This window comes from Phragmites australis, chromosome 13 (assembly GCF_958298935.1).
Source record: "Phragmites australis chromosome 13, lpPhrAust1.1, whole genome shotgun sequence".
Taxonomy (NCBI): Eukaryota; Viridiplantae; Streptophyta; class Magnoliopsida; order Poales; family Poaceae; genus Phragmites; species Phragmites australis.
The window spans coordinates 26,972,740-26,997,264 of record NC_084933.1 but is presented as its reverse complement, the minus strand read 5'-3'; the positions used below and the strand labels follow the sequence as shown (position 1 = coordinate 26,997,264).

Here is a 24,525-nt window from a genome sequence, read left to right as displayed (position 1 = left end):
ATATAATACCACATGCAGTTTACATAAAGAATTATCTATAGGAATAAAGGGTCATTTTAAGATGCAGTTCACATAAGGAACCGACTCTAAAAATATATGTTATTTGATCTTAAAAAATTCATAATTTTTTCATACAAGCTCGTATGAGGACAAACTTTATATAAAAATTGTAGCCCTCGACGAGATCTACAACCTTTTAGTTGAAAGTTTTTTCATTTGAAGTCATTTAGATTTTAGAGTAATCGTTTGAAATTTTAGACATAAAATATCGATCAAAATGAGCGCATATGCTATTGTTATCACTAGTACTTCTATAAGCCAAGTCTTGCTGTTGATACTGAAGATCTTTAATCTTATGCTTATTGATCTTGTTAGAGATGTTAGAGTTGTTAGTATTCCTTTTCTTGTCCATGTTCTGGAGTTTACTTGTATTAATAGGACTTGTGGTAACAATAGCATGTGAAACTTATGTGTGAAACTTTAACTGATATTAGGACTTAAAAATGACTTCAAATAAAAAAGTTTTCAACTACAAAGTTATAGATCTCGTTGAGGGCTATAATTTTTTTTTAATAAAGTTTGTCCCTGTCGGAGGATGAACTCCACAAGCAGGGATCTGAAGGGACCCCTTTGAGATTCGGCCGGGGGATGAATCTGAATCTACCTTATATGTGAAATAAATGGGAGTAAATGAGATGCAGGCAGGATGGATGATCGGATGCTAGAGGAAATAAATGGTTAGGGGATTTTAGACAGGTTCGGACTGCACGGAGCGTAATACCCTACTCCTATGTGTATGCTATAAATGCTTAGGGAATGCCTCTCTGAGGATCTCTTGTGTTAGAAGGATGTCTGTCTAAGTCTAGAGCTTCGTGTGTCTCGTTCTTCGTCTGTTGAGCTTGTTTCGCCTCTATTGACCTGAAGCTCCTCTTTTTTCCTCCGGAGAGCCTGCCCCCTCTTATACCCCGTCGGGGCGGCTTAGCGTGCCCAGAAAGGATGGCGCGAGTTCCAATACGCAATAAATGGAAAGCAACCATCATGAGCTGCAGTTTGATGTTATGGGGGAGGAGGGTTGAAAACGCGCCCTCGTCCGGTCCTGTCGTCATCATCCCGCTTTTCAGCGGGTGCAGCAGGGAGAGCCCACCGGGCAGCCACCGAGCAACCCCGCATGCCCGCCCGATCAGAGCGAGCCTGACATAGCAGAGCGGCAGGCGATATGCCTCGAGCCCTACGACGATATCCCGAGGCGCGCCGAATGACGCGCGATGGGACCCGCCGCATTAAATATCCCCACGCCTCCCTGCCAAGCAGTGGTAGGGACTGACAGCAGGCGTGGGGGGAGTGGTTGGAAGTAACAGGCCACGCTCCATCTTAAATGTAGCATCGGGTTTCTCACCAATTGACACCTCACCGCTGAGCCCTTGTGGTGACCACCGGCGAAGGGCTTCTCAGGTCCTCGGGGAACTATGAGTGCTCGGGGACTACTGTTTATAGCCCCGAGCACTCTCTCCCAGATATGTCTTTTCTTGGTCGTCGGAAAACTCGGGTACTCGGGGACCACTGTTCGTGGCTCCGAGCGCCCTCTCACGGAACTGTGTCTGCTCGGGTCATCGGGGAACTCGGGTACTCGGGAACCACTGTTCATGGCTCCGAGCGCCCTCTCCCGGAACTTGTACTTCTCGGGTCCTCGGGGAACTCGGGGACCACTGTTCTTTGCCCCGAGCACCCTCTCCCGGAACTGAACTTCTCGGACCTCGGGGAAAAGTCCCCGAGGAAAGACGCCATGTGGCACTCTGCTGTCCTAACCTCGGGACTCGAGGACCCCCGGTTTCCATATCACCGACAGTCCCTGTCTGAATTCGTATGAAAAATTTATAAAGTTTTTAAGATAACATGCCATCCATTTTTAGATATGATTCCTTATATGAATCGTCTCTGAAAATGATCCTCTATTTCTATAAATGGTTCACATAAGGAACCGATTGTGTTAATCATTCTATTTCTACAGGTGGTTACTTATGTGAAACGTCTATGGTAATGATACGATTACCACAGGTGGTTCGCGTAAGGAACCAGATGTGAAAATGACCTTTACACAGGTGACTTTTTATGTCATCCACCTCTGAAAATCGCTTAGTGGTTTGCCATATAACCCACATGTGGAAAGAGATCATGGGTGTCTCAAAAAATAGTTTTTATAATGTTATTTACATTGTCTGTTTGACTAGATAGTACCATCTGTATGCGATGTTGTTTTGTATGATCGGTGGAAGTGCAATTCATATAGATGACATCGATCTACGATTAGTGGTTAATTGATTATTAAGAGTTGGAGTCCCTGTTTTGTTTTTCCATGTCTTTGCTTGGTGACTTGTTTATCTCTAGCGTCATGCTTTTTAATTGTTTAAAAAAGGTAGGGAAGTTAGTTTAGTATAACTCCAAAAAATGGATATACAATTTTAGCCTGATAATTGCATCTAGATTTGATGGAAAACATATCTGCAAATATGAAAATTATATAGACAATACTGCTTTCCACTTCTCCAATCCAGCCCATTGTTTGCGGCATATATGGTCCATTGGCATGAATGGTAGTCCTGCTGTTTATCCGATCACCAAGCTCACACTACTGCAGGATGTCAATGTGTGGTGGCACAATTGGACTGAGTTTAGCCTAGCTCAGCAAGTTGGGTGCCAGAGGCTGTTTTAGGATTTTCAAATTTCTATCTTGCCTCAAACCTTGTCAGCAAGGACAACAAGTTAGGTGCCAGAGGCTATTTTAGGATTTTATAAAAAAAATTCCTGCCTTAAAACCTTGTTGATACTAAAATAAGATGAAAATTTTAAAGGTGATGACAATTTCCAGTGTTTGCAACCAGTTATGTGCATAAATTTCTACTGCACACCAAACACAGTAACTTAGCATCTTGATTTGGCAGCAATTGATTTCGTTACTGGGGAAATGCTGAAATGTTGGACAGATTTGTGGGGTTGATGTGTTGTTTGGTTGTTGGTTAAGTACTTAAGTACAATCACATCTTGCAGGGGCTGAATGAAGTGACACATGATTGGATATTGGAACTAGTGTGTTAGTTCAAATTTCACTGTTTCCATTTGCGAATATTAGTCTTTATTTCGTGGCAGTTTTTTTTAGATGATTTGTGCTCAGATCGCAAATAACTCTAATTATGTAATTTGTTCAAAATGCGGTGCTTCTTCGTGGGGAAGATTTGGGTAAAGTGATGACCGTTGGAAAATCCATTAGACCCTTTTTTTTATTGTACAATCTGCTAGGTACTCAAATCTTCTACTTCACTGTTGACTTCTTAGGGCTGAACCTGGTAGGAGGAAGAAGAAGGACACCGTGTGGTGGATCTTATCTCTGAAGGAGCTTCAGTCGGCAACAAATAATTTCAATTATGACAACAAGCTCGGCGAGGGTGGGTTCACAGTGTCTACCGGGGCCAGCTCTGGGATGGATCATAGGTGCAGTCTTTCTCTTGAAAAATGAAACAAAATAACCTTGTATTCTGATGTGTGCGCACCTCTTTTTTTGTCTGTGTGCTGTAATTTTAGCTTCTATCATTTTTGCTTGGTTGCAAGAGATATTAGATTGCACCTCACGTTTCAGGTTCAAACATTGGCTAGATATGAAGCGACCACTGATGAATGAAAAGGCACTTGGATATAGTCATGTAGAATCAAAGAATGAAGTTTCAGGTTGTTGATCCTTGCTAATTCTTTGTACTGATGATGGTATTGATCCGCCTTGGTATTACTGCAATTTGGCCTTGTGAAACCTATTTTTCTTTTCTATATCCTTCGATATTTGAATCGTTTGATGTTTATGACCCATCTCCTGAAATTTTCCTTCAACTTTTGTATGCTAATAAAGAAACCCTTTCCTTCTGATTTTTATGAAAAACATACATATATATTGTCGGCTAAGCTCTTCATTGATTTGTATCTGAGATGGTATAGCGCGAAAATATTTGATCCTCTATTGCAACGCCCGAGCATGTAACTAGTCAAAATAACAAATATATCCCTAAGGTAATAGAAACTAAGGTGAATTATTCGCGAAAATATTTGACCCTCCGTTGCAACGTACAAGTATGCAACTAGTCAGAATAACAAATATATCCCTAAGGTAATAGAAACTATGGAGAATTATTGGTCTTTCTATCACTCGAATAGAAAACACGTGAAGTACTTTTCTGAACTTATTCATATAAGCAATCAAACAAAGTAATATGCTTTCGAACCATGATGCCAGAGTCATCCATTAGATTTGTAGGGGAAAATGCACTGCAATGCATATTGTCGTAAGTTAGCTTTTATTAAGGACATGTTAGTTAGGTGGAAAAAAAATAAGGTGTTTTGTTGTCCAGGAAAGACAATATCTTTGTTGCTCTGGAACCAAAAACTTATTGCCTGAGAAAAACAGTGAAGAAGAATTTGGGGATGTTGATAACATCCATCTTATTTCATTGTCACAATATCTTTGCTTCACCTTTATGCGTATTCCCAGATGTCAAACCTAACATCTACCTAGAGATTGGAATACATGTATACATACCGAGGGTCACGAAAAATTCATGCCGAAGGAAATGAAACTACCGAGGCGAATGAGCACAACATGGCTTCCAATTGTTAGATTTCATTGAAGCTTTTTTTAGTTTCTCAAGAGACATAGTGTTTTCATGCTCAACCACAAAGTGTTTGATACCCATGAGATAATCAACATTTCTGATGACCAGTAAATTTGGAATTCAGACATAAAATCATGTGAGTCAATGACTATATATAAGGAACCATCCAAACAATATTTTAATTAATCATTAAATCAATCATTTACTTAATCATGATTTCAATGATTAATCAGAATACCACTCCGATAGTCTCAGCACATATTTTATGCTCAAGATCGAAACACATATATTTTTAACATGTCATATCATAACAAAGCTTAACAAAGAACGAGTAATTAAATTATATTACAAGTTCTTAAGCATTTGCAAATTCTCATAATTTATAGTAAAAGAGCTAGGAGAATACTACAACTAATCAACCCTTAGACAAAATAGAAACTATGCAACAGAAACTAAAGCTATAGACAACAAAAGGAGCATGGAGCCATATAGCCTTAGGCTTTATCACAAAAGCATGACCTCCGAGTAGTTGCCTACTCATGCCTGTCACCACCCTCGACGGGTAGCGTGAGTACGAAGATACTCACAAAACTTAATCCATAATGGGTATTTATAGATAACCCGACTCCAAGGATTATGAATTAAGATGTTAGCAAGAATACAACCACATGGTTAAGTAAGTTTACATGCGAAAGCAAAATTTGATAAAAACATGTGTAGGCATCTAGACTTAACCAACACAATTATCTAACCCATAACCATCAACTGAATATATATGAAAAAAGAATCATAGTAATAGCATCTATAAAGAACCATCTCAACCCATCAACTACCTTAAACAAAACTCGTAACTCTACAGCTGTTGTAAATGGACAAAAGCATGCTCATGACCGAGAGCGCGGTATTTTAAAATATTTTTACACCCTGCAGGGGTACTTCTTTGCCCATAAGACTCGAGGATCATACGGCTTAAGTGACCACACAGATCCACCCAGGGGTACTTGTGTCAACCTTTCCCGATAATCTCTAATCATATGAATCAGGCATCACTCAGTTTCGAGCCCACTTAGGTTAACTCCTAGAGCAACCTCAAGTGTCTCTTACAAGCCCGTCTGCTCACACCATCGATATGCAAGCTGAAATGATCACAGCTACAGAGATATTCGACTTATCTTACCATTAGAACGACATATGGTAAGTATGGTAAGTACTATAGCTAACTACAACAATAATCGGTGCTTAAGCGATGCAAGCGGTCTACAGTGTCCGAGTTTCTCTCCCAACCTACCCCGGAGAACTCCACCTCGGGGTAGGAGAAACACTCATAACACCGCACACATCTCGCCTCATCCTCACTACTCAACCACCCAACACCATCAACCCAATATTATCATCAATGTGACGGTAATTAAAGCCTATAGCTTGCAAATGGGAGTTGAACTACCGCTTGATTTGTACCAAAAAATCTATGCATGGCTGCATTTCAATTGACTTTCAATTTAAACAATAACAAGTTAAACTCCAGTTACAAAGATATGGATCATCAATAACTCAAGATGAGGGTGTAATGCATCAACATAGATTCTACACATACAGGACCTAACATCGACTCAACAACATGCATAACTTACATAAAGTATATTTTATCATATTAGACACATATGATCCAAATTAATATGAGAAATATGCTTAGATGCTTGTCTTGCTGCTCAGATGGCTGCCTGATGATACCCACATAGAATTCACAGAACCCATGTGGCTCAGTGTCACCTTCAACCACACTCACATCAAGCTTTGAATCCTTGTTCACTAAAGAAAAACACGTGCAATGATGAGTGTGCATGAAGTGCAATAATATATGCTACAATATGCATAACAATAAGCTAAAAGTGAAACACATGCGAAATAACATCAAACTTTGTGATCTAAATGACTTCGGAAAGCTATTAGGAGGCCAGAGACTCCGGGTCAAACTCAGAACCTCTGGGTTGTACTCCGGATAGGGGTTCTCGATTAGCCATTTTTGAATTAACTCGGAAGGTTCGGGTTGAGTTCGAAACATCCGGGTTAGGCCGGAATTTCCGAGTGAGGCTCCGAGCAAGAGTTCTCTGCTAAATATAAATCAAATTAACCCAGACCCTTCAAGTTTAACCCGGACTATCTGGGTTGGACAGACTTCTTATCGATGATCTTCCTCGATCGATTTGATTCACATGTTAATACATTCCACCTAAACATGGATATACATTATACAAAAGGTTATAGACTCAGATTGCACCCTAAACCCTAACGATTTTTTAACATAATTCATCGAAATATTTCAGGTCTACCCGGAACATCCGGGTGATACCCGAACTATCCGGTTTGTCGAGAGAGGTTGCTTCGAGGGGGGGGGGGGACTCGGCCGATTTGTTTTGTGAGCATCTCCAAACCAAAGGGAAACATGTTTGAGATAATTCATAGAGTCTAAAACTCAATCACCAACCTAGCAACACGATTCCTAGCATAAATCTCATCCGAATCATCTCTTTTTGCTCCAAAGCTCAAGAACTTTATAACTCCGCAAATTTAGCTCCAAACTCGAAATCGACCTACCAATTCATGCATTCTTGCTGAGGGAAGTCTAAAAGATCTACCCACGGTGCTTGTGGAGGTTGGTGACCACCGGGCGATGAAGGAAACAAAGAAATCGTCTGGGAAGAGGAGTCCAATCGTAGTTCCTCGTGCTTCAAGCAAGAACACCAAGAACGTCAAGAATGGCTTGAGTCTTCCGGGAAAATATAGATGAATTGGATGGATGGGAAACTTATGAGCTAGTGATCGCGTGAATACCACATGTGTACCTTGACTCAGCTTTCAGAGGGAGGAATCGAGGGAGAAAGAGAGATGGCTTGAGAGGGAGAGGGCTACTCTTCTCCTTAGCCATTTGGAAACAGGAGGGAGAGAGCACCGTAGGAGTGAGAGAGTAGGTGGCTGCATGTGGGGAAGAGGAAAATGGAGTGGTTGGCCACTCAAATAGGTCTCACATGTAAGAGAAGGAAGATATTTCCACACAAATTATATTTCCTTCTCTCTCGAGTTTCCTTCTTTCATACAAGTGACTTAAAACGAGATACTCTAGTGCTTCAAAATAAAATTGCTCAAACTTAAGTATGATACTAATGATGTATGATTAGACTTAATTACGTGATTACGAATTTGAGACGTAACACTATACAATATATTCTGTAAAGTTAGAAAAGCTCAGAATATTGATCAAAACAACTACTCGTACTTATGACAAGTTATTAAAACCAAACAAAAACCAAATTCTAAAAACAAAACTAAAATTTAACTTTGACTCGGCAGACGGAGCCAGTCCCCAGCCCCCAAAACCTCTCGCAGGCTGTGAGGCTGTGACTAGGCCCAAATAATACGACGAGAACCCATGCGGGCAGCTTGGAATATATGGACCAAATCTTGCCCAAACGCATGGGCCAACATGGGCGAGAGTTGCTTTTGCAGTAAACGGGCCGTGCAAAAGGGCCTTGGGCTCCTCCTCGCGGTGAGTGGGCGGGCGACGACGGCGACGCGTGTTGGGACGCGCCGATTCCCCACCACCTGCTCCACTCGCGTCGCCTTCCCCGCTCACGTGAAAAGCAGCGCCGCGCAACGCGACGCGAAGCAAAAAAGGAGGAGAAACCGCTTGAACTGGAAGCGACCCGAGTCCAAGCCACCGCGGCCCTCCCCGCCCTGCCCCGCCCCGTCGCGCCACTTCCTCGTCTCCCCGTCTCGCTCTCCTCGCCCAAAGCACCACACGCCGAGGCAGAGGAGCATGCATCACGACCCCAACCCCTTCGATGAGGGCAACGCCGACGACAACCCCTTCTCCGTGAGCCAAAAACCCTTCTATCTTCCTCGGAAATTTTGTTGCCTGCCTAGGTGGTTTGGTAGATCTGGAGTTTTTGCGTGCTGTTTCTGACGAGCCGTCGCTGTTGCGCCGCAGAATGGGGGAGGCGGAGGCGGAGGCGGCAAACACCAGTACGGGTTCCGGCCGACGGAGCCCGTCGGCTTCGGGGGCGCAGGCAGGGGCGACGCCGTCGTCGACGTCCCGCTCGACAATATGGGGGTAAGACGCTTCATTCATATGCTGCTCCCCTTTTGGTTGTCATTCTCTCGTGCTAATCCGAGGGTTTTGAGGGTGGTGTGTGCCATGCAGGACTCGAAGAGCAAGGCGAGGGAGCTCTTGTCGTGGGAATCAGATCTGAAGCGGCGAGAGGCGGTGGGGTTTTGCCCTACATTCCACTTTTGAACTTTTAGTTGCTGTTTGATTCAGTTGTGTCTCATGGCGTTTGTTTTATGGCTGTAGGATATCAAGAGGAGGGAGGAGGCACTGAAGAATGGTGCGTCACCGTTTTGTTGCCCGTGTCAGTGTTGTCTGATTTACCAATTGTGCTAAACAAAGTGTGTCATTGGCGTTTTCCCTCTTTTGTTTGATGCAGCTGGAGTGCCGATAGAGGAGAAGAACTGGCCGCCATTCTTCCCGATCATCCACCATGACATTGCCAATGAGATACCAGCTAATGTGCAGAAGTTGCAGTATCTTGCGTTCGCTAGCTGGCTTGGTATGAGCGGATGTGCCGTTTTGTTGTATCAGTGATTTTTTAGTAATAAGTTGTTTGCTTATCTAGCTGGAGGGTAGAATCTGGCATTTTGGGTAGACTATATGGTGTATTTCAAAGGTGGCTAGCATCGGTTGCTCATGAGAACTTTTGGTTTGTGTTAATGTAAATTGCAGGAATTGTGCTTTGCCTCTCGTGGAACTTCATTGCTGTCATAGTCTGCTGGATTAAGGAGGGAGGTGAGTTTCATGTTACCTGTAAATGCCAGTGTGTTTTTATACACTGGAACGCACTAAATGGTTGGCCTGACTTGTGCTTGCACTCTTCCAGATTCAAAGCTGTTTTTCCTTGCAACTATCTATGCTTTGCTTGGAATTCCTCTGTCGTACTTGATATGGTATAGGCCTCTCTATCGTGCAATGAGGTATGTTATTACCGTTTTAGAGCTACTTATTAGCGATGCATTTTGCTAAGCTGTATATTTTTGTTAGTGTATTTTATTTCCATTTTAGTGTTTCTTTCCACCAGTGCATTTTACAAAGTGAGTACCTCTTACTCAAAAAGTCTATGTAGTCCTGCACAGCTCAGTCACTGGTTCCATATGATATATCAATGAACTAGGGTCGAGGGCTCAGTATATATTCGTTCAGGATATATTTGTCGTAGATCCTAGTTACACATTGTTTGTAGATATAATTTCTAGCATAAGACTCTTAAGTGTAACTCGACTGTAGTGATGATATATATTTCTGGAACTGTGATGCTTTGAATTTGACGTTTTCTCATTAACTTGTTGAACAGGACTAACAGTGCTTTCAGTTTTGGATCGTTTTTCCTCTGTTATCTGGTAAGATATAACTGGAAGTTTATTTTTTCATTCCCGACATTCCAATTCAACCAATGCGATAGTTATCACTTATCACACAGATCAGATCATTTTTGCAATGATGTTTGGTGCAGATCCACATTGGTTTTTGCATAATTGCTGCCATTGCTCCACCAATCATATTTCATGGGAAATCATTAACGTAAGTTGCCACTACTTTATCTATGGTGACCAAAGTTTAATTTATAGGTAACTTCCATTGCATCAGTATCCAGTGCTACAGTTCTGATAAGTGGTTCACAATCTTAGAATTTTCTGTGTAAAAATATACAAACCTAAAATTTTGAATTGGCTGCTTCCATATTCCTCTGCAAGATCGGAAATAAGTTGAGTGCTTTCTTGATCGTTTAGAAGATACGATTGGTAATGTACCAATTGAATATCTCAAGCATCTCAGGCAAATCTCTTTATTATTGGACGTTTTATTAGACCAGTAAATATGCTCTTATTCGATATTGACTAGCGAGTGGATGTCTTGTGAAAATGTCAGCCTGAGCTCCATGTTTTGATTTCTTCATAGCTGCCCGCTTTTGGAAATACAATCTATTCTTTTTAATCTAATGCAGAACCTTTTGTTTCTTGTCAGTGGTATATTGGCTGCTATTGACACCTTCTCTGAGCATGTGATAATTGGGGTAAGCTGAATGTTACCTTGTTCCATTTACAGGGCTGGACACAATTTTCTTGCCATTTTTGAATTCCAGGTATTTTGAAGTAGCATCGAAATCTTATGGGGGATTTAAGAATCAATGTTTTGCTTGTGCAGATATTTTACTTTGTGGGGTTTGGACTGTTTTGTTTGGAGACATTGCTGAGCATTGGAGTTCTCCAGGTCTGAAATCAAATATTTTCTCAACAACCAACATTATCTACTCTTGGTTCCCCTTTTTCCTTGTGCTGTATTTCTATATTTCTGCATACTAGTCAATAGTCCATTGTTTCACAGCGTACTAAATCATTGTGGTTATTTTTTAGCTAAAGTTTGAAGTTTTCACATTATCTATATCTTCATTTTAGGACAGTAACATCAAGAATGTTGAAGTCTTTAAGATTTTTGTTTGTCTGTATCTAGACAGTTGAGTAAAGTAAAATTGTCGTAAATTAGGATAGGTCATTTTATCTCATACAATTTCACAGTTGCACTTCACTGAGAAATCATGATGTTATTACCAGTTAGTTAATGTCTGATTTGCAAAAGATATGTTATGATCGTTGCTATTTTTTGTTTTGGTAGACATTATTTATGAACAAATATCAATCTTTTAATCTTGTGGAGCTTAGCATAGATGATCTAGAAATGGTGCAATGAATTTAATGCATTAGGAGTAACTTCATTGTCAATGGTGTGATGTTTCTCCGCTTTTGGTTTTCATTATTCCTCCATGCTTTAGGAGACCATTATGAAACATTTTTTTTTAGAATACACAATGCTAGTGCTTAACATTTGCTACTGCTTGTGTTTTGATGGATGCAGAAAGTTTACATGTACTTCAGAGGGAATAAGTGAAGAAGCTAGCCATTATGGACAATTTCTCATGTCTAGTAGCACCTGTTTGTGCTGCGGTTTTGTGCATACCTGTCAGTACACCTTGAGTCTCTTTTCATGCTGTCAATGTTACTGAGAAGTGCCTTTTATGCTGGTATGAAGTAGGAGGATAGCAGCGTTATTATATGGTTTGTTAATGGAACGGGGTGTTTTGGTTCTTCATGAGCTATGGCTCATGTTTTATCAGGTTAGTTTAGTCGCATGTTTGGCATGTTGGCGACCATTACAGCAGCCAGGATTATTCTTGAAACGCAGAAGAGCAACCATCCTGGTTCACATTTCCGACTTATGAACTGAATTCTTATGTGCTGTCACGCTTTTCAATTTATAATGGTTTCCCCAGTCCAGCAAGACTCCTCTGTAAGTATTATTTATGTGCCATAGTAAAGTTCTGTCTACATAGTTGCGATGGTTTGTGTTGTCCAGGAACAGCTAGGGTAACCTGAGATTTCCCCTGTTCAAGGTGGTTAACGTGGTTGTCGACCTGGAAAATCGCTTGTCTTTTTCCACGGACACAATAGCATGGCGCCATCTTTGTTCGTTGACTAGTCTATGTGGAGCACCGTTAACTGTTGGATTTTAGATGGATGGATAGGATTTAATGTTACAATAGCTTATGAACAGCAAAGGCGGTACATTATTTTGTACTACAGTACCTTTTGATACAGTGCTCATCATCATCTTATTATTCATCTTTGACTCCACCTGACTAAATACTCACCTTGCATCGGCGTCGAGTGCGAAGTGTAATACTCTGATCTATTAGTATTTTTTTGTTTCGGTCTGTGGTATAAATATTTCGGTGTAGTTGGTTTAGTAACACTTGATAATTTAGATAGACTGAGACCAATTTATAAGTTTTCATGTTTCAAATATAACATATTTGGATTAACTCTTTTATACAAAACAAAACAAGAACAAAAATATAAATGATGTATTATACATATATGGACTCACTTCACATGGGTGTTGGACAGCAATGATTTTAGGGACGGGTTGTTATACGAACAGCAATGGTATCCATGCCGAGAGTCGGAATCGATATAATACTATGTTTTATACTGAAGGAACAGTCCGGTTGTGCCGCAGCAGTTAGCAACGTGCTGTTCAGTTGGGCCTTTTCTGGCGACTGGCGTTCGCACACCGTGTGCTGCCTTGTTGCAGATGCGGTCGTGCCGGTATAGGACGTACCGATTTTTGTAGTCCATCTCAGCCAGCTATCGTTGGAAGCCTAATGTGTCGACCCGGTTATTTATCTTAGCCATCTTTGACCATAGTATGTCCTGCGATCCAAAGCCATGAATCTTTGATCATCCAGTGAGGCAGTGACATAGTCACATACACACGGTACATAACTCTGGCTGTGGGTAACTAAACATGTGCGACCTTTTTGAAGGGAAAACATAAGCATACATGTAGCCAATGGTAAATGATTTTCTCGAGTGATTTTCGTTTCACTCAGTTTCGATTCTTTAACCTGCCGAATTTGCTTCTAAATTTGTTGATTTTTGTTTGGTCTATGAAAAATGTAAACAAAAATATTACATAGCATAAAATTTAGTGATCAGCCGCTTGTTTCGGTCGAAAGGCATGCAGACATTCCGTGACCAGCCGCTTGTTTCCAGCCTTTTTTTTTTAACGAAATTTGTTTCCAGCCTTTTTTTTGAACGAAATCTGTTTCCAGCTTTTCACGTCCGCACCAGGCCACCCTCCTGGCGCCACGTAAGCCGCGCGGGGCCCACCATATCTTCGTCCAGAAAACCACGATCAAGCTTTCTCATGGCCATCACAATTCGCAACAGCATGCAGGACAAACCAGAGCCGAGGGAGGCTTCACTCACTGTCCTGATGACGAGAGCACAAACAAATCACACAATCACAAAACTAACTCGACGGAAAGCGAGACCTCGTTGCTGATCTGAGCTGAGCTTACCACAAGCTGCCTCCTCTCAGGAGGAAGCAGGAACAGACAGACACCACATTACCATCTCCATAGCTAGTTCTCCACGTAGCTTTCATCTCTACTTCTGATCGTACTGGCCAGAGAAGGTTGGGCTCTTGACGTCGTCTGATCCATGGCGGCCTTCAGTGTGTACACGAGCGCCGCCACCACGCCCTACTTGCCGGCGGGCACGGCCGTCCTTCTCAGAACCAGGAGGAGGGCCTTCCCCTACCGTGTGTCGTGCTCGGACAAGACGGTGGTGATCGGGCTGGCGGCCGACTCTGGGTGCGGGAAGAGCACGCTCATGCGGCGTCTGACGAGCGTGTTCGGCGGCCGGGCGGGAACCCGGACTCCAACACGCTCATCAGTGACACCACCACGGTGATCTGCCTCGACGACTACCACTCGCTGGACCGCGCGGGCCGGAAGGCGAAGGGCGTCACGGCGCTGGACCCGAGGACCAATGACTTCGACCTCATGTACGAGCAGGTGAGGGCCATCAAGGAGGGCCGCGCCGTCGAGAAGCCCATCTACAACCACGTCACTGGCCTCCTCGACCCGCCCGGGAAAAAAATTGTATGGGCGATGGGTGCAGCCTGCGGCGCGTGCGACCCCAAGCTCGATGGATGCCGGGTGGAAGCCCATTCCATCGGACGGCAGCTGTAAACTGCTCGGGCCCTGTGCTTCCCATCGGCTCCACATCGGCAGACGGCTCGGCTCCGCATCGACTCAGGACTCAGCCCTGCCTTCCCAGCGCGGCCCTCCTCTCCTCTGACTCCGCTGTCGCCAGAGCACGGCGCGGCCTGTACCCGCGGTGTCCGGGGAGGTCGCGAACGACGACTGGGCGGCTCGACGAGGCGCGTCTGGTGCAGCGCCTGCAGCAGTGGTCGCCTGCGCAGACGGGCAGGGAGAGGAGAGGGAGACGGGAGTGGCGGCGGCGGATTGGGAGGAGCTCCAGAGGTGGCGGCGGCGGATTGGGAGGGGCTCCAGAGGTTTGCGCCGTCCTCTCGGCGACATGAGCCTCTGCCTGGGCGCCCTCGCCGTCCACTGCGACAGACCCCATGGATTTGGATCAGGTACGTTTCATCCGGCACTCATGCTGATTCCTGTACTGACTTTCTGTGTCCATCCTGATGGCTGCTAAAATGGCATGCAGTTTGGATACTCTGGGAAATTGGAGCGATATGGATTTGCAAGAAACAGGATGTGGCACCTGCTGCAGCAGCGTGACCCATCTGACATGATTCAGGAACTATGGGATTCCTTGAAGAACTGAAAGTGTGCATGAATGTAGATGTTTCAGAAGTACGGATAGGTTGTCAACAATTGTATCAGTGTTGCACTGATACAATTGTTGACAACCTATCCGTACTTCTGAAACATCTACATTCATGCACACTTTCAGTTCTTCAAGGAATCCCATAGTTCCTGAATCATGTCAGATGGGTCACGCTGCTGCAGCAGGTGCCACATCCTGTTTCTTGCAAATCCATATCGCTCCAATTTCCCAGAGTATCCAAACTGCATGCCATTTTAGCAGCCATCAGGATGGACACAGAAAGTCAGTACAGGAATCAGCATGAGTGCCGGATGAAACGTACCTGATCCAAATCCATGGGGTCTGTCGCAGTGGACGGCGAGGGCGCCCAGGCAGAGGCTCATGTCGCCGAGAGGACGGCGCAAACCTCTGGAGCCCCTCCCAATCCGCCGCCGCCACCTCTGGAGCTCCTCCCAATCCGCCGCCGCCACTCCCGTCTCCCTCTCCTCTCCCTGCCCGTCTGCGCAGGCGACCACTGCTGCAGGCGCTGCACCAGACGCGCCTCGTCGAGCCGCCCAGTCGTCGTTCGCGACCTCCCCGGACACCGCAGGTACAGGCCGCGCCGTGCTCTGGCGACGGCGGAGTTAGAGGAGAGGAGGGCCGCGCTGGGAAGGCAGGGCTGAGTCCTGAGTCGATGCGGAGCCGAGCCGTCTGCCGATGTGGAGCCGATGGGAAGCACAGGGCCCGAGCAGTTTACAGCTGCCGTCCGATGGAATGGGTTTCCACCCGGCATCCATCGAGCTTGGGGTCGCACGCGCCGCAGGCTGCACCCATCGCCCGTACAATTTTTTTCCGACGCAGCAGATTCTCCAGCACGCCGATTTCCCGGGCAGCAACAACGGCACGGGGCTCTTCCAGACCATCGTCGGCTCAAGATCAGGGATCTCTACGAGCAGATCGTCGCCGAGCGGGCGCGGCGGCCCAATGTCTGATGGCTAGCTAGACCGGCATTGATCATCAGATGAGAGCGACTGCGCATCCTGGCCTGGGTGCTTTTCTTGTAACTGCATCGGATTACTACGCTGCATCGTAGTTCGTATAAGTGAGGTTACAGGGACAGGGCACTGAGAAGTGCTCCATTGAGGGCTTACGAAGAGCTTGTCAGCTCGTCTGCTGCTGAGCTGCTGTGCTCTGCATGTAGAGGGATTTTCGTTGTCGCATGTCTTGTTTTCTCACTTCATTGTAGAAAGAATTTGAAATTTGGTTTGTGTACATTATAATCGGACTCTATAAAAAATAGTTCGTTTAAATTCATCTCATCTCTGGACCAATGAGAGAAGTTTAGAAACTGTATATATTTTTCTCATACGCATCAATATGGCAATTTATAGGCCTCAAGAAAGCGCCTCTAATCTTGTGTTTATATAGATGAAGGACAGAACGTGCACTTGGACTACTCCCGGAGAAATCATCATGTTGGTTTCTTTTACTGAAATCACGACATCTTCGTTGCCTCATCTGTAAAGAATGAAAATCACTATACTGATTTGCATATGGCATTACTTTGAGAATTGCATTCTCAAATTTTGTTTTTTCAGAGGTCACTCAGTTTGTATATGCCCTGAAAGAAATCTGCCATCAAAAGAGAGAGAAAAATACAAGGTTGGCCGCGAGCCCATACCACAGTCCCCGAACAAGTTGGCCCAGATAGTTGGTTGCCCACGCCACGTTCGTCCCGTTCTATTTATGCTTCCGACGGGGACGTATACGTAGCATATGCGACATATAGTCTTGACTGTACGTCGCGTCTCGTCTCGCGTGAGCTACTAGGAGCCGTAGGTCGCACACCCCCTTTCAAATTTTCTTGCCATTTTTCAGGTTACCCTAGATGGAGCGGTCTGTGTTCAGGAAGAACTAGAAGACCTACTCCTCTGTATTCTGAAATCTGAACCAAATAGCTGTGGCCTGTGGTTCTTAGGGTGCTGCACTACTACGCTTATCACAAACCTGGTGCTGGCAATTTTGTTTTGCGTTTGCTTATCACCATTCCCATTGTATTGAGATATGGCTTTAGGATGGTCACACCATTTTTGAGCTGTAACCCCGGCTTTTGCAAATGTGTGCCGCAGAATACCCTCTCAATGTCGAATCCCTATCTATTATTGAGCGGACAAACGTCTGTAAATTGTTTTTCTAGCGAGTTGTGACTGATGATCCATTGATGTAGCATTGGTAAGCAGAGAACTGTTGCTTCAAGGTGACATGTACCAATGACCGAGCCTCCAGGTAGCACCCGGCAGAGGCTGTCCGCCGCCACTCTTACTCTGGTCGCCGAGCGTCAGTCCATGGACCACGGAAGATTAGGCATTTGCACACACATCAACAAGACGACGTTAACCGGCTACAGCAACAAGCCCACGGGCAGCCGCATTGCCGGCATGTCGCCGTGTTCGCAGCTGCGCAAGGAATGGGAGCGGCCGCGCACCATGTAGATTCTTCGGGGGAGAAAAGCTCCGAATTTTTTGAGGTTTAACAATATCACTATGTAATGTAACAATCTCGTCTCCAAGATGCAACCTCGAGCTGAGAATCAGCCAAAGCATTATCTGAACCAACAGGTGCTGAAGAATATATACGAAAAGAAATTCACAGCTTTGAGCAAGGAGGGTTACAACGATCGTTACAGGGGAACCTGCAGTCTAAGAACTGGTAAAAGTTCAGACTCGTCCTTCACTTCGCGTAATGTCACAGCGATCCTTCGAGCGGAAAGTGAAGAGCGTCACGAAGATATCAAGTCCGGTGTCTCGGCTTCAACCGAAAGCGAAGTCGTATGCACCTTCTCGACCCAGGTATCCAACCGGTCGCACAAGGATTTTATTTGTTCTATGCCCAAGACCCTCGGTTGAACCCATGTAACATGGACAGTCCCATCAACTTGATCAATTATGCCTTCTATAAGATGAGCCTGAAGAAAACAGCAATGCCTTCTATATACGGACAAAGGAGCAAACAAGGAACTGTTTACAGAAGGTAAGACTTACAGAGATGCTCTTCATCAGTAGGTACTCCACATCTTCAACTGAGAGCCTGGTCCGTTCAGCTATAGCACTCAGTGGGATTGTGCGGTCTTCAGATGACCGACTGCAGATAGACAAAGATGTTACTGAACAAATATTTGCTCATAATAGCAGCAGATGCCCAAAATCAACCAGCATATATCATTGTTTCCCACGAGGATTACCTGAAAATGATTTCCATCAAGCAAAGGACGTTGATCTTTTCAAGTAGCTTCCTCTCGTTCTGTACTAATGCAGGCTGTGCGCTCAAAGTGGTGTTGTGAACTTTGCAGAGTTCATGATACAACACTAGATTCCCAGTGTTGAATGCTTGCAACATATGAAAAATCCACTCAGCCTGGGTCCCTAAAAGGCTACAGATCTATATGGTGTCAATAACAGAAATTAGTTGACAAATTCAACCAAGCAACACCAGTATTTATGACATCAACATGAGCTTTGCAGTGCAGGGAAGAGGAAATTAACTATGCAAGCTGCTAAGTGTCACCATGAGTTTGCTTTAAGAATACTGCAAAGTCGATTTTGTAAAATTTGTACTTACGATTGGATGTGCAAGCAACTCCCCAAAGTTGTAAATGTTTTCACCCAATAAAGCAGCAAGTGAGAGGTCAAACGCCAGGTTCTGAAGGTCGCATATGATCACAAGTAGCAATGGGAAATCAGAAATTGTAAGTAAACCCAATCTTCTGGAGTCGAAATATAAGCACGTGGTAATACCTGTTTGAATGGTTCTGAAAGTGACTCCACTGTTGTGTATGCAAGATAAAGAAGAGCACTCTTGTAGAATTCAGAGAAGTCTTGACAGGTTTTATGGTACTGAGAAGACATCCAGTAATAGGTAGCATGTACTGAAGGATCAACATCAACCATGCTATCCAAAGTGGTTTTCCCCTCTAATAGAAGTTTCCTACACTCCTTTTGATTCCCTTTCTCAAGGAGAAATGTTGCAATCTGCATCTTCACATACAGGATGGGCTCTTCAACCCGCGATTCCTGAGTATCGTGCAGCTTTGAAATTACGCCTTCAAGATAGTTTATACCAGCATCTTTGTCCAAATACTGGCGTGAAACTACGACTGTGAAGTGAGCAAATTTAAGAAGATTGATCTTGGTCTCAAAATCAGAGATGAAATGATTATACAACTGAATCAGAGCATCGCCCGCCTGAACAAAAAGGAACAAACACAGAGGAGTGATCAGCACAGTGGTAAGGAAAAAGATAATACATAGTAAAAGGGCAACCATACTGTTGATCAAAAAGTTTGGAAGTGTCTGAGGATTAGAATGAATCTACATGTGATTTTTTTTTCGCAACAGAAATATAGTAACCATGATGCAATGTGATAAGCAGTCTATTCTACACTGTATATGCAGGTGTTTGGATATCCATAAAACAATCTATTCACCTATTGTTCTTAGGAAGAACTACCTACTAGGCTACTAGTGCAATATTGATTAGATCTAGATGTAATCGGCACTCACAGGGAGCATATTTCATATTTGCATCATATAGTATTAACAATTCAACTCACTGAACTATGATGCTGCTCCAATGCAAGTCAGCTAGTTTTTGTTTATATAAGAAGTATCGAAGGGTCAGAGTTGCCATCAATGAACTTTGAGTTAGCGACCGAAATTTTGAGCAGAAAGAATCATTATTTACATTTAGGATGTCAATGATTTCTTAAGCTTAAAGAGATCAAGATACATCACAGCACAACAGCTATGCCCTATTTACACCTAGGAGATGCAGTAGATGTAAATAATCAAAATCATAAAAAATGGATATGTAGTGAACTAAAAGCAACAAAAACCACACATTTTGACACTTGAAGTCTAGAAGAAAATTGTCAATAACCCAAAGTAGGAGTACATGCGATCGCACAATCCACTGCTAGATAGTACCACAATTCGCAAACGTTGCTCTTTCAACACAAATCTACCACAACGATGGAGACAAAATGCATCTCACCCATGTGATTTAGGCACTTTTGACACTTGAATTCTACAAGCAAATTGTCAATCCGCAAACATTGCTCTTTCAACACAAAGAATTAGTATTTGCATTTAGGGTGGCAGTGATTTTTTAAGCTTAACGAGATCAAGATATCACAGCGCAACAACCATGCCATTTTCACACATAGGATATGCGGTAGCTGACCGCAACTAAAATCACAGAAAGCTCCATATTTAGTAAACTATAAGAAACAAATGCCCAAACATTTTACACTAGAACACAATCGTCAGAAATTCACACTAGAAGTACAAGCTATCATACAATCCGACACCTAAATAGTACCTCAAATCGTTTCTCTTTCAACACAACTATACCACACCGAGGCAGACCAAACGCATCTCACCCAAGCGAGATCACCATCTACTCCGCGAGCTGCAGCGCACAGCATCCTACTAAAAGCTAACGCCCATCCAAAAAGGCGCATCCTTCAACCCTAACCAGATCAAACCGCGCCACAAGACAGCCAGGAGGGAAACGAAACGAGAAGTCGTCATCGATGGAATCAAGCAGACCTGGACGACGGCGAGCGCGAGGAACTGGTCGAGTTTGAGGGTGAGCTGGTGCCACAGTTTCCGCTGGTACAGGTCGGCGAGCGCCGCGTACCAGTCCGCAAGCTCCGGCCGCGTCGCGCGCTGCGCCTCCAGGAACTCCAGCGCCGCCGCCGCCATCGCCAGCCACGCCCCTCCCAACCTTTCTTTCTTCCCGGCCAAGAAGACGAGCAGGAGAAGAGAAGAAGATCGATCTGCTCGATCGCTGTCGGGCTAGCACTTGCCGAGCACGAAGCCCTTTAGGGAAATTTTTTCTGCAAACATGCAAATAATTAATCTCGTCCGTCTTATCCTCATCTAAAAGCTATAATTAATCTCACTATCTTATTATAGAAGAATTATTTTTAAAAAACAGTATCACAAAATATTATAAAATAACGTATCTACTATTTAGGATCGTGAGATGAGCTACAAACTTTAGATAAGAATTGGACGCACACTATTAATTGTTTATACGTTTACATCTATTTATTAGTTTGCGTGAAATATTTAATTGAATAGGTGCAACACATAAAAATATCAAATGTTGTCTATCTAATTGAAAGCTATGATTAATCTTACCATCCCATCTATAAAAAAAATATTTACACAAAAACTACTATCCAGCTATAAAATATCGGAAAATAAACATTCTATTGCTAGAATAGTTAAATTAACCGTTCTGAAAATCGAACCAACGGCATTCACTGTGTAACACGTTTCCACCCTTTTGCTATTTACACCAAAGATTTTCCCTACAACGACTCGGCCGACCCGAACGAACGAACTGCACCACGGCCCATGTGAGGGCCCGTCTCTATCTGGTGAGACGGTCCACACGGCCCGTCAAGGCCCAACCAGACGGAAGCGAAGTTGGAATGGGTCACTGCCACCGCCGTTAGAACCACGAGACCGAGTCGGACTCGACTCCGCACGCCTCGTAGTCTTCCCCCGACGCGAGCCGACGAGCACAAACCGCTACGCCACGCGCGCCGCCTTCTCCGGCCGCTTGCCGCCGTCCTCCACCGGTGAGCTTCTCTCGCAGCCGCCCCCTCCCTTCCCTGTCCTCAGGGAAGTTGTTTGGTTGCTCCGTTCTGTATGTAATTTCGTTGGGTCAAACTGGTTAGGTTACTGTATTTTAGATGTCGCGGTTGGTCGGTTCGATTGAGTTGTTGTTGTTGTTGTGTGGAAGGATGCGAATGGCGATAATCAGAATTGTTCTCACTGAACGGGGGGACAAACAAAGTTGAAAGGTTATGATTTGGGTGCTGGCCCCTTGTTCCCGGTGCGGGAGTTGTTGGATTGTGTTTGGTCAATTTCTTATCAGGTCGTCTCAGTGGCGATGAGCATAAGAGTGACCTCGTATTTAGGACGAATAGGCTATCATTGGGATTGGCCTGATCTGGTTCGGTTCATTTCTGTTTATTTGAAGTTCTGAACTTCACTGGTTTATGATTTCTAGTATTTTTTAACAAGCAAAGGGAATGGTTGATTGTAAATGCCTGCCAAGGAACTGGTCACATTTCAGCCTTTTAGCAAACTAGCCATTATTACTCATGATTACCACAAATGGACTAGTTCATAGTACCTTCTGCATAGTAAATATTCTTTGACAAATATTTTTTGGTATAACTAGGTCGTGCTTCCCTTTAGCAAGCTGAATTATCAATGGTGGTTTTGCGAGATTAAACTAGTATGTACAATTTAAAGAGCGTACTGTTGCTAACACATGTTGATGCTTTTTGACTTGCAGGAACTTGTCTTCCTTATCCAAATTAGTGCATTGTATTTAGAAAATGGTTATGGGTTTGATAAATGCTAACCCTGTAATTCATGAGAAAAAAGAGCGGCGTGTCCGACAGGCTCCGGAGACCACAGATGAAAATGCAACAGAGCCTATAGACCAGCTAGAAATATTTGATATCCTTTTTCCGTATGTGCATGTGGTTTAGCTTGCTTTGCTGTTATACTCTCTATCTAGTGTTCTCTATCCGAGTCATTTGGTTGTGCTCCTTAACATTCTTACATCATATTAGAGATATAAAGGACCCAGAGCACCCATACTCATTGGAACAGCTGAATGTGGTAACTGAAGACTCAATTGAACTCAATGATGAACTTAGTCATGTCAGGTAAGTTGTTATCTTTCCAAGTTTGTTGGTTTGGATGCCATAATCCTGGGTTGTTAATGAGCCTAACTATTGAGGATTCACATTTGCTTTGCATCAGGGTTACTTTCACCCCAACAGTGGAGCACTGCAGTATGGCAACTGTTATTGGCCTTTGCTTACGCGTGAAACTCATAAGGAGTCTTCCTCCTCGTTACAAGGTAGGCTATGAGTGTAGAGTTTGGAGCAAAGAGCTTATATTACAATTTACACAATCATTATTATTTTGCCAGAGCAATCAGGTTTTGATATGTTAACATCATGCCCAGATTAGCAAGTTCTTGAAATCTGTGATAAATATGACATTTATATTAATCTCCATCTGTCAGAAGGGATTAGTATTCTTGTTAATTAATACTGTTTCAGAAGCGGTACATATACCTGAATATTAACCTTTGATACCCATGCATTATAACTTCCATTTTTTTAGTGCAGAATTATCTTTTTGTACATAAAACTTGGTCAATGGTCATTAATGGAGATATACACAAAAATTGGTCAATGGTCGTTAATGGCTATATACATAAAACTTGGTCAATGGTCATTTATGGCTATAAAACTAGTAGGTCATGTACATATCTGCTGTACATTTCATAAGCAAATGTAAGACTCTTACCAGCGTGAATGCAGTTTAAGACAGACGCCAAAACCAGATTCTTTTTTTTTCATCAACATGGTAGGGGTTGCATTTTTTGTGTTGTCTATTGTTTATAGTTTCATTTCACGATAAAAACATATTGTTTATAGTTTCACGATAAAATTTAGACAGCTTTGGGAGTCCTGATTTTTGTAGGTGGACATAAGGGTGGCCCCTGGATCACATGCAACTGAAGCTGCTGGTATATGTTCTACAGCTTCTGCATTACAGTTACCACATTCTCCTGCCTGGCTTAAAATAGTATCTAAATTATTTTTTGTTGCAGTGAATAAACAACTGAACGACAAAGAACGTGTTGCGGCTGCATTGGAAAATCCAAACCTATTGGACATGGTTGAGGAGTGCTTGTCACCAACGTTTGCCTGAGACCTGAATATATCTGGGAACCACTGTGTTGATATTCCCAAGCCACTCAAGATTATTGCCCTATGGAGTTGAAGCCGGTCTTTTTGATATGCCTTGGCTGTCGCAGGAGTGTGCATGAATTTTGTTGCTGTATCTGGACAGTTCTTGGTGCTTGTGACCTCCCTGAGCGAAGGGAAATGATGAAATCAGCTCTTGTGCTGTAGTTTTCAGAGTGTTGTCAATTCTTAGGTACTTTGTGGCTGTCTACCACCACACAATAAACTGAGCTTTGTAGGAGGATTCTCCTCCATTACAAATTGTTTCTCTTTCTTCACTTTAGGATGCACTAAGTTTTCATCAAGAGAACGCGAGTTTCGTTTGTTGGCTCAACTGGTCATGCTAATTCTGTTATCTTTGTGTCTTCTGGATTTTCCTACTGGACTGAGGTCGGTCATGCCTTCAGTAGTTCAGTTAGCAAAAAGGAGAAGATCAAGCAGTGGCCAATGAATACACAAGCAGTAGCCCAAGCCCGGAGACCCAAACATGGCCTACAGGATACAGACACGCCCCGCACTTGTCGTCCCAGACCAACCCAACCGCATCGCAACTTTCCTGCTGTCAGTGTGCTTGGAGCATTGTTTTTTTCCTTTAAAAAAAGTGACAATTACTTATTTATTATTCTATCTTATATATATTTAGAACGATCCGTACATCATCTTTAACAATAATTAAATAATTATTATTTCTTTATAGTGGCAACAGAACATTATAGTGATAACTGAATAATTATTCTGTGTGCTTACGGTAGGCGGCTGGCTCACAAGCCTCGCACAGTCACACACCCACAC

At 43.4% G+C, this 24,525-nt stretch overlaps 3 protein-coding genes across 3 annotated transcripts; 2 read left to right on the top strand and 1 right to left on the bottom strand.

The window, feature by feature from the left end:
* Positions 1-8,296: 8,296 nt before the first annotated feature.
* On the top strand, positions 8,297-12,036 carry LOC133888260 (secretory carrier-associated membrane protein 6-like). Its single transcript, XM_062328431.1, has 12 exons — positions 8,297-8,523; positions 8,638-8,760; positions 8,851-8,913; positions 9,001-9,034; positions 9,134-9,256; positions 9,430-9,492; positions 9,584-9,677; positions 10,055-10,100; positions 10,214-10,281; positions 10,726-10,774; positions 10,906-10,971; positions 11,614-12,036. The coding sequence occupies exons 1-12, from the start codon at positions 8,467-8,469 to the stop codon at positions 11,644-11,646; spliced, it is 819 nt and encodes a 272-aa protein (XP_062184415.1). The 5' UTR covers positions 8,297-8,466; the 3' UTR covers positions 11,647-12,036.
* A 5,420-nt stretch (positions 12,037-17,456) lies between these two features.
* Positions 17,457-20,776, bottom strand: LOC133888259 (26S proteasome non-ATPase regulatory subunit 13 homolog B-like). Its single transcript, XM_062328430.1, has 6 exons — positions 20,492-20,776; positions 18,680-19,126; positions 18,504-18,584; positions 18,127-18,323; positions 17,927-18,026; positions 17,457-17,850 (listed from the first exon to the last, which is right to left on the bottom strand). The coding sequence occupies exons 1-6, from the start codon at positions 20,645-20,647 to the stop codon at positions 17,665-17,667; spliced, it is 1,167 nt and encodes a 388-aa protein (XP_062184414.1). The 5' UTR covers positions 20,648-20,776; the 3' UTR covers positions 17,457-17,664.
* Positions 20,777-21,396: 620 nt separating this feature from the next.
* On the top strand, positions 21,397-24,067 carry LOC133888004 (protein AE7-like). The gene is made up of 6 exons (XM_062328078.1): positions 21,397-21,534; positions 22,260-22,428; positions 22,535-22,638; positions 22,736-22,835; positions 23,468-23,513; positions 23,598-24,067. The coding sequence occupies exons 2-6, from the start codon at positions 22,303-22,305 to the stop codon at positions 23,696-23,698; spliced, it is 477 nt and encodes a 158-aa protein (XP_062184062.1). The 5' UTR covers positions 21,397-21,534; positions 22,260-22,302; the 3' UTR covers positions 23,699-24,067.
* Positions 24,068-24,525: the final 458 nt, after the last annotated feature.